General features: G+C 42.7%; 1 protein-coding gene across 2 annotated transcripts; it reads left to right on the top strand.

Moving 5' to 3' along the window:
• Positions 1-160: 160 nt before the first annotated feature.
• LOC125295610 (transmembrane protein 184B-like) lies at positions 161-17,212 on the top strand. Of its 2 annotated transcripts, XM_048244958.1 has the most exons (10): positions 161-888; positions 2,943-3,179; positions 6,033-6,198; positions 9,288-9,378; positions 9,599-9,674; positions 9,776-9,867; positions 10,837-11,006; positions 12,999-13,193; positions 13,897-13,923; positions 14,344-17,212. In XM_048244958.1, exons 2-10 carry the CDS (start codon positions 2,943-2,945, stop codon positions 14,571-14,573), a joined length of 1,284 nt encoding a protein of 427 aa, XP_048100915.1. In that variant the 5' UTR covers positions 161-888; the 3' UTR covers positions 14,574-17,212. The 2 variants fall into 2 exon arrangements, with proteins under 2 accessions (XP_048100915.1, XP_048100916.1); XM_048244959.1 differs by lacking the exon at positions 13,897-13,923.
• Positions 17,213-17,390: the final 178 nt, after the last annotated feature.

Raw genomic sequence — 17,390 nt, 5'->3', positions numbered from 1 at the left:
AGTAGACCAAATGTAATGACTACTGACAAAAAGTGGTTGGATTCTATTTGAGTTGTGGGTGACTGGATTTAAAGTCTGTTATAAACATAAAACCAGAGTCGAAACGGCTTATCATATTTAGCAGTGCGCCTGCGCAAATGAATAGACGTGGTCAGATCAGTCCGAGCAAAGTAACCAACGCAACGTTACATTCATTTCTATCAGGGTCCATGAGAGTGGGAAAGAATCGGAATCGTAGAGAAAGGTCTTGTTTTTCAGATCAAATGGGATCAGCCGAGGTCCTCAACGGAAAACATTAGCTTGTTTTATTCTCATTCTGGTAGAAATTCCACCCCCTTTCTGACAAGGGATTCCTCGTTAGACCAAGTAGAAGGTGGTAAGGTAACGTAAATGGAAATAGTCGGCTAGCTAACAGTTAGCCAAACAAGCTAGCTGCTAACTGGAGATCAAATATGGCTAGAGCGATATCTTGGGTTTGTCTAGTCAGATAGATAATTGGCTAGTTAGCACACCCACCATATTCAGTCAACTTGTCTTGTTTATTGCAATGTTTAATTTAGTCACCATTAGGCATTATTATTATTTATGATGTAGTTAAGAATCTACAAGTTAAGGGTATAAGCTAACAGATGCTAGCTATCGCTAACTTAAGTTACCTGCCGTCACAACTGTACGTTAACGTTACCGTTATTTACGGTCAGCATAGTCAGCCGTCTTCGGCTCAAAACAGCTCAGGCCAGCGAAGCACTTCTTCAAAAATGGTTTTCAGCAAGTTTGCAGAATAGGCTGGCTTAATGCAATCTTATATACGAGAAGAAATCTCAGGTTAATTTTAACGGGGTTCAGACGGACGCAACGCCAGGAAACCAGCCCACTGCCGCAGAAAAGGTAACGTAAGACCGCAAAGCCTTTTCAGTAAAATTATTAAAAACCTATCCATGTGACACGGAACATGCACCGAATAATTGCTAATACTAACAGAGAGGCAGCTATCTGTCTATTCACATATATTTTGTTTTACCACGTATGATATGAAAGGTGAACGTCAACGTTTGATATTAATGTTAAATTAGCCATCTAGAACTAATATTCTCGTCTGTCGCTGAATGAAAGGCGTAACCTTTACGTTAGGCTAACTTCATGTGTGCACAATTTAATTATAACGTTAACCTCATATGAAAGCAATTTTTCGATAAATCTTTATTAATTATTTATTTAGCACTGGCGTCTTGGTGGTTTTCTTTTCTAACAAAATATTCTGCCTGGTTAAAACCCAGATTGGTCGGGTCTGGGTACTGTAAACCAGCAATAATCTCCGCTGTTTATTTACCGATTTTCTCAAGCAATCAGTATGTTGTAGTGAATACCAGCATGTTGCTTCATACGAGCGATTAATCTAGTCAGCTGGTGTGTGGAAATGGCTCGTAAAATAATGATGTAGGCCTACGCCAGATGTGTTTTTTTTAAAGATGTGTTTTTTTTTTTTTTTAAATCCCCACCCCTATCTCCGTTCTTGTCACAGAACTGTAAATTGTGTTTTGACCACAGTGTCATTGCACTTTGTTGTGTATTTTTGATTGCCTTTGGATAGTTAACCCAATCATAACAATAGAAACACGTTTAACGTTGTTCTTATTTCCCTTTGACATTATTATCCTTACTTATTTGTGGGAAAAACACATTTTATTTGCTGACGTGTATATACTCAATACGTAATTTGTCTTATTGCTAAAATATTGTTCCTTCACGCTGGTATGGCAACTTGACTGGCAGGACTTATGCATCGTTGCTTATTAAGAAGGCAACTGTGTCTCAGTCATATAATTATTAGGCCTATATGTTGCAGTTGCATTCAGTACAACAGCACTTTAAAATGGAGGGATCCATGTTTAACCTACATATCAAAGATTACTTTCTGTAAAGTAACTAAGTAAAAAGAAGTAGGTAGACAGGCCCTGGCTTCACAGAAAGCCCAGTTATGTAACACTGCCAGCCGTGAGATTGAAAATGAACATCTTCCACTTGGCTCTAAATAGTTTGTAATCAGACCCTTGTCATCATCAAATCGGTAAAATGCATGGAAGGCTGCCATATCCTTGATGTAAGAAACCATAACTGCAATTGGTTCGTTAGTCATGGATGATTTGTAGATCATTGTAGTTCTATGTCTTTGAGATACTGCACTGAAATGCAGTAAGTGTTATTTGTGCAGTACAAGGATTTGTGTACAGTATAGGATCATGTTTATTGTCTGTTTGACATTCATACTGCTTTGGAAACAATGATCCCATATGCTACAGAAACTATATTTTGGAGATATTAGATTTTGAGATTAATATAAAATCCATCGTCCTCCTCTCAGATCTGAATTCTGTGCAGTCAGATTCCTTTATTTCCCAAATGAATAAAATATGTTGTGCGCAAACAAACAAACAATTCTATCTATCTATCTATCTATCTATCTATCTATCTATATATATATATATATATATATATATATATATATATCAATCAATCAATCAATATCTGGACATTTATTTTTTCCCCTTTAAACTTTGATCTAGGAGTAGTAGTCACAACGGAGGTTTTGGTGTAATCATGTGAAATACTTTGAAATGTAAACAAAAGGTTTTCAAGTGATGTATTTTATAGCATGCCAGTGTGAATCAAAATCCTAGTTCTTTGAATGGCTGGACTGATTGACCAGGAATCTTTAGTCAGTCAGTTATTGACTGACTAAAGATTAGAGCTGTACGACATCATCAAAATCTTGACGAAATATGATAAAAAAAAAAAAAACAGAAATAGAAATAAAAATCAGATTGAAAATTTTGAATCAGTTCATCCCTTTTAATAAACTCTTAAACAAGTTCATTTTACAAAAGGAATGTTTAGGATCATGATAACCTGGTTTCCTAACCACCTGATTGGCTCTCTCTCAGATGCAACAGCTGTGGAGGCGCGATGTACCTCTGGAAAGGGTGGGAAATGACTCACCAGTGGGCATTGCACCGATACCCCCAGCGTCCGCCGCAGCCCCCGGGGGCCCTAACATGTCATGGGTGCCCGAGGCACCCCAGATCGTCACCCCAGACAATCCCATGTTTCTCATGACCTCAGCGGCCCAGACCATATCAGGCTTTTTTGTGTGGACTGCCCTCCTGTTGACCTGCCACCAGGTAAGCACATTGCATGCACTCATAGACACACATACACACACACATTGCTCTTGCCTTAGGCTCAAGGTATGCTTGGATTTTAAAAGTAAGAAATTGGAGCTGGACTATCCTAAGAATTCAAAGTCTTACATTTCCGCAGCCCCTGTCAGTACTTCCTTTTATTATGTGATGCAGAGAATGCACTTTCAAGCAAACCTGTTGTATTAGAGAGTAATATTAGTAGTTAGTAGTATTTCCCTGGCTTTAGCAGGAAACCTAGCATGTGAAAGGCTGTTAATGATGCCACAGGAAATCAGTTAACCTCGAGTTTCTACAGCAACTGATTTGACCTCACGTCTGTTTCCGCTCGATGCAGAGGTTATGCTAGCGATTTTGTTTTCTTGAGTCGAGACTCTGCTTGTCTCTCCAAATAATGGCTGAAGACTAACCGTTGCTCTGACAACAGGTGCGCCTGCTTTGCAATGACATCAGAGAGCAGAGAGGAGTTGCCTAGCAACGGCCCTCTGCTGCACATTGCTTTCCGTGTGCTGCTGATTGTTTGCTCCCACGAAGGTGTGTGTGTGTGTGTTGACTTGGAAAGGTGATAGGTGGGTCATTATGTGGATCTGAAGGAGAGAGCTGCCTTAGACAAAAGGAGCTGATGACGCATAGCTCCTCTGACGCTTTAGATATATACAAAAATGGACTGTTGTCAGGTCCAACAGGAACCCTGTTAAACACGCAACGACAACCCCCTCACTCCCAGACCCCTCAGCCAACAACCTCTCTCCACCCCACACATACTAACACAAACACAGACGTCAGCCCAACAAACATCAGCTGTGCACCTGGCCAGACAGGACTACACCACATACACCTCCTGTTGACTCGGTCTTCAGGATGTGGGCTGTGAGGCAGGCAGGCAGGCGTGTGCTTCTGCGAAAGCAAGCAAACATCCTCTGATTGATTTCACAGATTAGATTTGATTCGCCAAGGCTGCTGCTGGTCGCTGTCATGGCGATTACGTAACACGCTGCATTTCGAGGTTAGAAAACAAAATATTATCCTGCCCAGAGCGTGTGAGAGAGCAGGTTTGTCACCTGAGTCAGAGGTAGCCCCCTCATGCCCCCAATTTGCCCTCTGTATCACAAGCATATTTTCCATGCAATGTTGCAGGCGTCTGGTCTGTACACACACAGGGCTGTACAGTGCGACCTGTCGCACATGCTACAAAAAAAATAGTGTGTGCGATGGATGATATACCAACATAGCACTGGTGCGATACAGTTATGCTTATGGCAATACAATGCACGCATGTGAGACTGACAAGGAGGCTACAGCAATTACCTTCTACTGTGATCAGTGCAACTGGCTACACCAGATGTGATAGCGGCCCATAGGCTACGTTAAAAAAAAAAAGACCCGTCTTCTGTTTTATGCGTTGCGCGAGCAAGCGCTTCAGTTCTGGCGCCGCCGGTGTAGGCTCCCTGTGAAACGCTTTTTTGTTTGTTTGAAGTGCATATATAGGCTTAAGGCTACTTCTGTGAGAGGGGAATCGATGTAGGCTACATTGATTTCAACTTGGTAGTTGCAGTCTACGCGATTAAAAACATGTCTACTTGTTTGTAGGCCTAGTATCCAAACAATCCAACTCCAAATCAAACAACACCTTGCAAATTATCCTTGCGAATCGAAGTGGATAGCTATGATCAGCCAAAAGCGAAAGTATCTTCCGACCGGGCTGTGGTGATTTCAGATTAGGCAAGCAGAGGTAGAAGTTTGTGGCAATTGCGTTGTTGCTTTGCACTTTTAGTTCAGTTTAAAATGAACAACTTAGAGTCCAAACAACACCATTCAGATCTAAAACTTCGAAGAAAAAAGTCCACCGGGACGTTTGTTTCTATCTGTCAAATATGAGCCCACTTTATGCTTTATGCGCAACACAGTCTCGCTTAGTAGTGCTGAATAACCTACACAAGAACATGATCGATTTCGAAAAACCTTCACGACACTTTAATTACGACTGCGTTAGCCACAGATCTTCAGCTATCTTCAGTAGGCTACCTACTGTAGCCTAAGTGTATGGAACAGTCTAGGATGCATTTCATGGGTGCACTGTTTGACATGTCAGTAGCCTACTCATTTGCACCACTGGTTAGATGTAAAACGGTATTTCACTCGTGCAATGACAATAACGTTGAATGTAGGCCTACTCTAATCTAAAAACTTGAATTAACTAGTTGAATGAACTAAACGTGAATTAAATCTTAGTGGAATAAAATCATCAGCATATCTTCTACTTATTCAAAAATAAATGAACTGACTTCCAATGCATATGTATAAGAAAAATTAACAAAAAATCCATGTCATGACCTGTCTTCCTGATACCTGTTGGAAAGTCAAGCTGCATGGAACTGTCAGGGATTGTTTTTTTTGTTTTTTACAAAAACACAACAACTAAATAACATATCATGCTGATAGCTTTTGTTCATCTCAAACACAATGTAGCCAGGTGAAATGTTCTACAACTACATGACCTTTTATCAATCCAGTTGCAGTAGGCCTAGATCCCAACCACAATTGATGAACTGTGATGAACTGCCCTACTTGTGATTGTTTTTAGAGATTTTAGCGGTTTTATATCGATGCTACAGAATTTGTGGCTGGTGCTACAAAACGTTTAACCTTTGTAGCACCAGTGCTACTTGCAAAAAAAGTTAACGTACAGCCCTGCACACACCTGAAAAAGAAAGAGAACTGAAGGCTATTTTCTGCTTTGGCTCTTGGAAATTATTTTAGGATTAGTTTCCTGATCCCTATTGCTGACATTTCTGGTGTTTATTTTGTGTGTGTGTGTGTGTGTGCACCTCTCAGATCTACATGCACCTGCGCTACTACAGCTCGCCCAATGAGCAACGGCACATAGTGCGCATCCTCTTCATCGTGCCCATCTATGCCTTTGACTCGTGGCTCAGCCTGCTCTTCTTCACCAACGAGGAGTACTACGTCTACTTCGACACGGTCCGCGACTGCTATGAGGGTGAGTGCGCCTCCCTGTTGGGATGGGGTGGGGCTGGGGGGTGATTAGGGTTTTCTAGGGGTACCAGCAGATGGTGAAGGGGGGAGCTCCAAGATCCCAATCTCTTGCTTGAGTGTTGCTCTGCTTGTTTGTTTCTTAGTCGGTCTCATCAAAATTTGAAGGGAGATGACAACATAGTATAATGGATCAGTTATCACACCTCAGAACTGAAAAAGTATAGGCAGTCCATATGTCTGCCTGTTTGGTTAAGCTTTATCACAAAAGTGGTGTGGAGTGTTCAAGACAAGCAGTGTTTTATATTTGTGATGAAGCTCAAATACAGTACAAATGAGTTGATGGGAGTAGATTGTTCTTGTGTGTTATTTGGTGTTAAGGTAACAGATAAGAAATTTGCTGACAGAAGCACTAACCATACGTTAAGCCAGTTTGGATAAAAGTTGTTTCTGCATCTGCAGAACTGTAACTATCCCACATTATCCAAGTCGTGTTCAGTATCATTTCAACACATTTACAGAAATATTCCACATTGATATTTAACCAAAACATCCCAAAATGGCACCTAGCCTGTTTCCATAACAGAGTAACTATTGTTTTTTGTATTGTATTGAGGCTATTGTTTTGTCTTGTCACTCAACCATTGGTTGCTCACATGAGTCTCACATGGGCAGTTTACACGCAAACCATATGCTGCTGTCTGAGCAAAGCACAGCACAGGACCGCTCATCCACTCCCACCTGCTCAGTCCACAGTGGTGTGCATGGCTGAGGCATTACATTTGCATGCATGTGTGTGCCTGTGTGTGTGCGTATGGGAATGTACGTGGTCCTTGCAACAGATGGCCCTCCGTCTCTGTCTGCCTTTATGAGGGTGGCCATCTTTGTTCTCCTGTTTTGTTTCCAAGGCCTGCTGGGATGGCTGGGAAGGGCAAGCGCAATGCCTAGCAACCACATGCAAACAGACAAGTGTCAGCCGTTCTAGGAGTTCATCAAGCATTTTTTTCACATTGGGGAGAAAAGAAAAAGGTTCGATGGGCCCTTTTCTGCAGTCCGATGCAAGTTTCCATAGTTATGGCAGCACTGGTTCTCCACCTTTTAGGACAGAAAAAAGGCCAAATCTCAGGCATCCCATTACCAATGCCAGCAGGTGGCTGGCCCGTCTTAAGCCAGCTTGAGTCCTGCCATTGTCTTTTGGGCACATTGGAGATGAATCAGAGGGCACTTGGCACTCCCACTCTGTGTGTGTTTTCCACTGTCCGTGTGGGCCAGCCTTCTTTGTGTTGGTCCTGGTAGTGAACCTCTGGGCCACTCGCTGCCCTTCCCCCACTCTCCTTTACGCCCCCTGTCACTCACCCGTTCACAGCCAGCTTTTCTTGCAAAGACTCTCTCTGCATCTATTGCCAAGTCGCCAGCTTTGACTGCATGCTTTTAGCTCTATGGCATCAAAAGACACATTTTTAGAATAGCCTCTTCAACAAAGGGCTGGCATGTTTGTTGGTTTGTTTGTTTGTGGGACACTGATTGAAGCGGACGTGCTAATAGCTTTTACAGTGACTTGGTGCTCTGTGTTTGTGTGTTTGTTTGTGTGTGTGTGTGTGTGAGTGTGTGAGAAAACACTGGAAGTGACAGTATGGGAGCTGACAGCTAGGCTGGGTCTAGCCGCAGTTGGCCCCCACTCTGGCTTACGCTGCACATGGCAGAGGAAACGTGCAGCAGCTGTGGCCCCGGGGCATCGTGGGGGCTAAAGATAGAGAGAGGGCGACCAGTGGTGACGAACGGACGAGTCGTGCTGCACGCAGTCACAGATGCAGATGTGCCGACACACAGCGGCCCACATCAGCAGCCAGCGCACAACACAACACATGCTAGCCACATACTGCCCAGGGATTCTGCTTCATATTCTTTTGAAATATTATCACTCTCCGTCTCTCTTTTTCTCTGTCTCTCTTGCTCTCTCTCTCACCCTCCCACCTCGTCCTCTGTTTCTCTGTCCCTCTCACTCCCTCACATTCTGTCGCTGTTGTGTAGACTGAATGAGGCAAGCTATTTGAGCTTTTGTGTGTGTGTGTGTGCCCTGAGAAGTAAACAATAAATGGCACATCAAAGGATGCAGACAGAGGCCTGTTTGTGTTAATGTTAAAGGCCAGTCTTTTGGTCTGCAGGTCTTCTTTAGGTTAAAGCCCCAAGGCCCCATTAAACGACACCTCTATAATTTAGCCACCACTTCACACCTGGAAAGCAAAGGCAGACAGTCAACCCACTAAGAGGGTCACAGGGCCATAAAGGCCTTTTGACAGAACTTCTCATATGTTGCAAGGTACCACCACTGCGTAAATCTGCTACAAACGCTCTGTAAAACTTCAATGGCAAAGAAATATACCCTCTTTACCTGGATATTGAACGCTTTAAGAGCTTTTCAGACATGGTAGAAGAAACTAATGGAACAAATTCAAGACAGTGAGAGAGAGAGAAGAAAAAGATTAGCCATTTGTTTTATTTATTTACTTTCTTTGGTCACTGCTGGCCACTGGATAGCACAGATGTGGAAAGTGACCCAGACAGCGGTGAAATGGTTGTATGCGCACGCTGCGAGCACCGCTGAAGAGTATTAGACCTGGCAGTGTTGATCCTAGCAAGAATGGATAGCGCTTAACTGCCCCGGGGCCACGGCAGACAATGACCCCGCTGTGCGTGACTGGACTCTGTAAAGTGCACAGAAGCAGTTGAGCAATAACAACATTAATCTCATGAGAGAGAGAGAGGGGGGGGGCTGTCTATTGACGGTTTTTATCTGGCCATGTTCCCACTGATAAGGGACCTAGCTACACAAGAATTACTTTATTTATTGATGAAAAAAAAAAAAAAAAGTCTAGTTATGTGGGTTTGTTTTTATGTTTTGCAAGTTTGCAACTTTTATGAAACAATTTTTGCACATCCACAGGAGTATGGTGGAGATTTTCTTTGTTGTGTGCCAACTATTTAGACTTGCACGTGTACCAACACCATTGAATAGGCTATTGTGTGATGCATACTGTATACTTTGTGTGTTGACACTGTGTACTAAAAACAAGTGTTTGTGTCTCTTCCCTGCAGCATTTGTCATCTACAACTTCCTCAGCCTGTGCTATGAGTACCTTGGAGGGGAGAGTGCCATCATGGCAGAAATCCGAGGGAAGCCTATTGAGTAAGTGAAGCTGCTTGTTCTTCCCTCCCCTCTTTTTTTCCTATCTCTCCCTCTCTCTCACACACACCCAACCACAGGCGTCTGTTCTGTAATTATACTCCTGTTATTGTAAACATTGTGATTAGGCCAGTTACATTAACCTTTGCTATCATAGCTTGCTTGGCTGTAATCGTCCATGTTTGGAAGTCCCTGTTAGCCATTCTCCTCTCCTCTTCTCCAGGTCCAGCTGTGTTTATGGAACATGCTGCCTTTGGGGAAGAACCTATTCGATCGGCTTCCTCCGATTCTGTAAACAGGTATGAACTGTATGTAATGAGGACACACACGCCAGGCTTGTAGGTATTTTTTTCCCCGATGCTGATGTCAATTTGTCTGTGTCTCCTGTCGGTGCCCTCAGGCGACGTTGCAGTTCTGCGTTGTGAAGCCTCTGATGGCCATGATTACAGTCATCCTGCAGGCCTTCGGGAAGTACAGAGACGGCGACTTCAAGTAGGCATACATCTTATCTCTGCTCTCGCCTCAGTCCAAATTTTAAAGAAAAGTATGCTTGTGTGAAAGTGAAACCTGTACAAAAAACTCCAGATTTCATGATTAGTTGACTTTAGTCTGTTTAAAATGGCAATACAATTTAAAATGGAAATGGACATGCAGTATGATATCTTTATTTGACAAAGTGCACAGTGGTGTTTAATGTGTCTGGACATTGGGACTGTTGTTGAAAAGTATAGTGATGTTGGTACTGATTAATGTATGGTAAGTCAGTAAGCAAGAGCTGTGTTGAGCAGAATGTTGAGCCGATGGCTGGTAGAGTGCTATTTTAATGGTGGTCAATAAGCGCTTTCAGACATACGTGTAAGACCGGAGGTTCTGCCGATGTTAAACGGTGGGGCCGTATATATGAACGACATAACCGGTCATATGGAAGTCCGAATTTAGCCGGTTGTTCAACTACTTCAGATTCTGGTACAACGTTGAAAACAGATTATGTGTTTATTCGAAGCACACATACAAATACTGTAGGTCAATTTCAAGTGCGCACTTACGTGACTAGCCAACTTCAAGTATTAGCCTACGCACAATAGATTTCTCTTCTTTAGCCTACATAATGCATAGGCTACACTTTGTAAAACAAAAAGCAGCTGTGACAGGCAGCGCGCGATATATTCTGGGCCATATCTCGTGATCTTGTGAACTCTACAAGCCCCCACCCCTCACTCGACAACCACACGGAGATTCTGTAATGTGCGTGTATGTCGTTCACACATACGTCCGTATAAGGTCAGTATAAGGTCCGCAGGTTAGCATCATATCTGAATCATCCGAAGGGTAGGACGCATATGCTCCGGAGTTTATATCTGAAAGCGCTTATTGATGCTAAATGCCATCACATTAAGGTCCTCAAATTGGTCTGTGACGAGGTATTTTTAACTCTCCCTCTCTGATGTCTCCTGTCTATAGTGTGGCCAGTGGCTATCTCTACGTGACCATCATCTACAATATCTCTGTCAGCCTGTCCCTCTATGCACTCTTCCTCTTCTACTTTGCCACCCGAGAGCTGCTCGTCCCCTATAGCCCCGTGCTCAAGTTCTTCATGGTCAAGTCCGTCATCTTCCTCTCCTTCTGGCAAGGTAAGAACCCCCGCACTCTTACTGCTTTTCATTCAGTAAGTTTGATGTAGTCCCCTCCGTAGGGTTCCCTAGATGTAGTCCCCACCCTATTTCACTGTAGTTTTACCTCTACAATCCCATATGACATATAAATTACTTGGGCCTGAATTTGAAAGCTGAGGACATTAAAAGGCCATTCATGCCTAGCTTTATTGTAAACTGATAGTCTGGAGGATTAAGAAGACTTATTATTTGATCTTGGCAACATTAATAATTCTGAACTAAACAACATTGGGGTGCTAAAGACCGGTTACAAAACAGTGGTAAGCAGGTGCATCTATTTTTCCTGCTGGACATTTGTGCTTATACTTACATTAGTAAACGGTGCACTGGTCAAGGCGGCGTAAACTAGTTCACAAATGATTAGACATTAAAGGAAATTGGGTTACCTGGGAGCTTACAAAGAGTGCCACAGCAACTGCTTTGAAGGAGGCTACCTGGACTTGCCAATCAGCCAGCTTGATGAGATGAGATATGAAAAGGTTTCTGCAATCAACGCCAGAGCCAGGCCGATACCGATTTTGACATGTACATGGGAGCTCACGGACATGCCCCCAGAGTGTAGCACTTTAGCCGCTGGCTGTAGCAACTCGAGCTAAGTAAAATCGACTGTTTTACCTAATACCGTTTTTTTCTGTACCGACAGTACTTGGTGACTCCGAGAAACGCTTTGTGAAAACAAGCCAGATTTCTCCTTCAATAGGTTACAGCAGCCACAGTGCCTCTGCCATATCCGCATCTCAGGCACGGCTTGAACCGTGCTGCAACCTCGACCCAGCTTATAGAGAATAGAAGGGACCCATATTTTTTCCACTTCATGTGAGCAGTTCTGTGAAGAAATACACTGAAAAAACCAGTAGACCAATTTCACAGTGTCCAGGTGTCCGGCCTCAATGATGGTAATGATACCTTAATTGGCAGGGTAAAACGTCTTCCTGTTTCAGTCTTTCCTGTGGGGTATACTACGAATCTCGATTAGTGGGTTAGCGAGGTATGTTGCGCTCAAAGCCAGGGTATGCTGTGACACGAAAGTGGATCTGTTTTAGTGTCGCTATATCACCATGGTATCTTATGCTGTCAACCAAACCTGGTCGGGAGGAGGTTATGTGCTAAGTTATAGCTCAAATCGTGTAATTTACCTCCCACTGACCAATCAATTGTCTTAAAAACTAAGTTATCTCACGTGTAGGATTCGGTCATATATCTTACAGGTGGAGCTCCGCCTCTACTAACATTTTGGATCTCGAATGTGCTTTAATAGTGCTGTGCGTGCAAATATCTCACTATGGACGTGCATACCATACAACAACTGATGACAATTTATTTATTTGATGTTATAGGTTAGACACAAAAAATGACCACAGTGTAGATTACACTATCGCTCATAAATGCGGAAGTGCGTCTTGTGCGTCTCCTCGTTTCACGATTGGCCAACGTCATCCCAACACCAAGAACGCGCACAGAGCTGAGCTGAAAGCCTAGTTTGACAAATATATCACATAACTGCTATCGTAGTATCACTTAACGTATACCCCTGAGTCAAGGCTTTGTCAAGCCTCGATATGTCTACACAGCCTAGATATGTCTAACGTGCTTCGTAGTATACCCCACTGTGGACTTTTCTTTTGCTGTCTATGGGACAGTGCTCTTCCACAGGAAGGGGAAAAGGGGAAGTGAAGGCTACATGTGTGCTATAAATTTAGCAGAAATAGGGTGACCACAAACCAGACTCTGAAATGGAGAAGTTGCGTCTAAAAGTGAGGACAAATTGGCCGAAATGAGGATCAGTATTTGGCTTTTCTTTACTGAATTTTAAAACAGTTATCGGTCGTTGAACGCTGATACCCATAGATCGGCAAATAGCTAATATCGGCCGATAATATCAGCATATTGATTCATCGGTCAGGCTCTAAACAACACCCCACCATGCTTCCCCTCCCTCCTGTGTGTCAGGCATGCTGCTGGCCATCCTGGAGAAGTGTGGTGCCATCCCGCAGATCCACGCCCCGAACGTGTCGGTGGGCGAGGGCACTGTTGCCGCTGGCTACCAGAACTTCATCATCTGCATCGAGATGTTCTTCGCCGCCCTCGCGCTGCGCCACGCCTTCACCTACAAGGTCTACATGGACAAGCGGCTGGACTCCCATGGTGAGTAAACCCAGCTAAGACAGAGACTTACTATGGAGTGATTTTAAATGGTGCTGTTAAAGGCTTAAGGCAGGTTGGGGGAATATGTTATTTACATGTTACTGTTTAAATTCTAAGTTTTAAAGACCCTGTAAACCAAGAATAAATGATGTGTTCTGAGTTTGTCACATAAATAAATCTGAATGAACGAAACAATTGCCAAGTATACCCAGTTAGGTGTCAAATTCATGAAACATTGTATACTTTGCTCTCAAATCCTGTGGGCAGGTCCACTGACTGTTGAAGTGCTGCCCCTTTCAACTGTATCACATATTTGTTCCAACCATTCTATAAACCAGCTGACTAATTAGTATAAGTCTTCAGCCAGATGGAAAAGCTAATTAGTGACACCTGTTAAGTTTTTGGTTGACAAAGTCTTGAAGGAATGCTTATATTCTATTTTATGGTTCCAGCATTGTACCCTTTGTTCTCTTGCTGACTTGTCCTTTCTCTTCTCTACCTCTCTCCCTCCTCCCATCCATCCTTTTGTATTCCTTGCCATATCCTTTCTCCTCCCTCTATTTTTACTTTTTCACTCCCTCCATACTTTTCTTATAAAAAATCCTGTTCCTATTTTCTCTCAACACATACTTTACTTTTGTGAAACCCTTCCTCCTATATTATTCTCCCCGTTCCCCTCTTTCTCTCTTTGCTGCACTATAAGGCCCAGTCCCTAACTATGGACAGTACGGTAGGTTGAATTCTAGATTGTGTACCCAGTGGACCATTTTTGCTTTATGCTGCTGTTGTTTTGAGTATCTTTTGTTATATTTTAATTTGTCCTTCCAGTGTGTGTTATTTCTCATTTCCATCGTGCAGAATATTTCCGTTTTGTTTTAGCATTGTTTCATTTTTCTTTTTTTTTCTTTTTTTGTATTATTTTATAGTTGATGTTCAGTCTTATTTGGTATGTGGTCATCCATATGTCATGGACACTTCGGACATGTTATTCCATTTTTTTTTATTTTTTTTATTCATCCTCTATTACAGTTCGCCATTGTTCTCACGCAACTTTCGCTCTCTCTCTCTTTCTCTCTTTTTCTTTCTTTCTTTCTTTCTTTCTTTCTTTCTTTCTTTCTCTCCCCCCCACCACTCTACCATGCTCCAACAGGCCGCTGTGCCCCCATGAAGAGCATCTCCAGCAGCCTGAAGGAGACCATGAACCCCGGGGACATGGTGCAGGACGCCATCCACAACTTCTCTCCAGCCTACCAGCAGTACACACAGCAGTCCACGCTGGAGCAGCACGGGGGCCCGCCCGTCTCCCGCTCCCACAGCATGTGCAGCGCACGTGGAGACAACGAGAAGACCCTGCTGCTGAGCTCCGATGATGAGTTCTGAGAATGGAGAGAGAGAGGGAAGGAAGGAAGGAGGGAAGAGGGGAGCTAGGAAAAGCAGGAAAGATCAGATCACTCTTAGGGGACCATGTGCTGGAGAAGGAGAGAGAGAGAAAGACTTCCAGAGAGGTATTCTGCCATAGTTGCGGGGGAGGCGACTTGGCAAATACACATGTACACACCCACACACACAGACAGCCAGACACTTGCATACACTTAAAAGGGTCAAAACTAATACAGAGCTATGATCGGGATGTAAGCCATGTTTAATTTCACAAATAATGACACTACTGCTGGAGGGTGGTCACCAATGACACACGATGTGTTGGCAATCATTTTGCTGCTGTAATGCCTTATAACACATCAATATACACACACACACACACTCTCGTATACACATAAACCCCGCTGAATATACACAGATTTTGTTCCTCATTGCAAATTATTATTAGTACACACAAATCTACAGTTCACTCTTGCTGGTTGTGCATACAAGCATTCCCTAGCACTTAATTTATCTTAATCCAGCTAATAGTTACTCTGTACATAGGATATTGCACATGACATTGCTGAGCTGCAACATGGTATAACATGGCTTTGAACCTCATAGACCCCCAGTTACTTAGGCTCAAATACACATTGACCTTGTGTTTCATACTGCATCATAGGTCCATACTTTTATTAAGTGATCAGAAGACTACTGACTGGAGAGGCACTAACCCAGTAGTCTGCATAGTCAGCTTCACACAGTTGCCAGGCATAACCACACATGGATACCCAGGCACTTTCACTCTCTAAGCTATTCATTCAGGTGTGGACTGTGCTTTTAAAAACTCTATGAAGAAATATAGTGGCCAAATTGTGTGCACCTTGCCACCCTGCGTGCTCATCAAATGTATCCAGAAGTGAACTCTATGTATGAGATCATTAAGTTTGTTATTTTTGTTTTATATTTGTTTTGTTTTGTTTGTTGTTGTTTTTATTTTCTATCATCAGAAGTGACCTCCCACCTGCGGGGCCTCACATGAGACATGTTGCCAAATACAGAGACCCTGTGTTCCTGACAGGGAGCTTCTGGTTTGATACTTTTGTCAGGGGGACAGGTACAGGTTCCCTGGGGGACCCATGATCTCAACTAGGGACATTTGTCTTTCCAGTTAATTTATGAAGTGACATTTTTAAAGATCTTTTGATTGTTGCAAATGTTTTGACTTGTGGTGCACCCGTCATCAGTCGTATCTTGTTTTGAAAGTGAGGGATGTAATTATTTTATTGTCTGTCCAGTTTGGGTTCTCTTGCAAAAACAAAAGACAGAGACTATACTCTCAATTGAGGGGTTTGAGGGAGGAAGGGAAATGTGGGGATGGGGGTGTTGTTATTATTATCCTGCAATGTTATTAATAATGTTGTTGTTCTTGTCTCTGGAGAACAGCTGGGCACGAGCGCTTTGGTGTGGGCGCTTCACAGCGTCCTGCAGGGAGATTACAGATTAAGAGAAGCGGAGCTCACAGGATTATAAATCCCGTAATTGGGGCATTATGCACGGGCATGCTATCAAGGCAAGCATTTGTGGCCACTACCAGTGTGTGGGGGGCTATGTAGGTTACGCTGTGCTGCTGTGGCCACTCAAATAGGTTACATACAAGCAAAAACTCCATAGATAAGGCTTTACAGGCACTAGAGGCATTAGACCAGAGGTTGTTGATCACTGAAATGCTTTGCGGTTTGCAGGCTGAGGTGCTCGTTCACAACAAAATAGGGCATAGTTGGAACAGTGTTGGAAGTGGACCATAGCATTTCCCTTGGTGTGTTTACAGCTGGGAACATGTAAATCTGTTGATTTATCAGCTTTTCAGGTTTACATCCTGAAAATGAGAGGAATTACAGGAATGTATGTAAGAGATAATCTCATTGTCAACATGTTTCAAACACCAACAACAGGTCTGCTGTTTGAAAGAGGCAGGCCTATGAATTGTAACATAGTGACCATGTTGAGAAGAGATAATCATATGTGAGGTATAACTACCCCAGGTTTAAAAAATAAAATTTAAAAAAGTTCAACAGTTCTCTCTATTTAGGCCTTCACATTTTCAGTTTATCAACTGGGAGGAGTTGATTCGCATTCAGGGTGTTATTTTTGAAGGGTGACATCTAGTGATCTGTTTTGGATTTGGTTGACCTTGTTTGGCGTGGAGTTATTGGTGTATACTTTTGTTTATCAAAAAACCTGTTTACCAGCTTAACTCAGTGGATGGATGAATTCAGTCTATTCATGATGAAGTTGAGACTCAAACGGCTGTCCTGCCTGTAGGCTAATGGAGAACTCTAATACATTCGCATTGCAGCTCTTTTGTTACTGCTGTACCTGTCCCTGATAGTATCTAGATGAACCAGTCAGGTGTATTTTATTAAAAGAAAGGAATATATTATTGAACATGTAGGATATTGTACATAATACTACAAAACAGTTGTGATGATTATAATTAAAAGCTCAGAGAACTCTGATAGTTTGGTTCTGTCATTGATCCTTTTTTGCCTTTTTCTCCTTTTTAATATTGTTGTATTAATGCTTTAAACATTCTGCATCTATTTTTGTCATTGTGTGGTACCAACATTCAGAGAAATATAGACAAAATGAAACCATGACAGTGGTGTCTTTTTTTCCTCCAAACTGTGAACTGGAATCAAGGTGGAAAGTTCATCATCATAATCGTCACAGCAGCTTGGATAAGCGCCTGACATTATCTACATACTATGTACAGTATCTCATGTTGCATAGCTATTTGTTATTATTAATGAATAGACTTAGCAACACCTAGAC

Source organism: Alosa alosa, chromosome 6, assembly GCF_017589495.1.
Source record: "Alosa alosa isolate M-15738 ecotype Scorff River chromosome 6, AALO_Geno_1.1, whole genome shotgun sequence".
NCBI lineage: Eukaryota > Metazoa > Chordata > Actinopteri > Clupeiformes > Clupeidae > Alosa > Alosa alosa.
The sequence above is the reverse complement of the archived record's forward strand: the minus strand, read 5'-3'. Positions and strand labels throughout refer to the sequence as shown.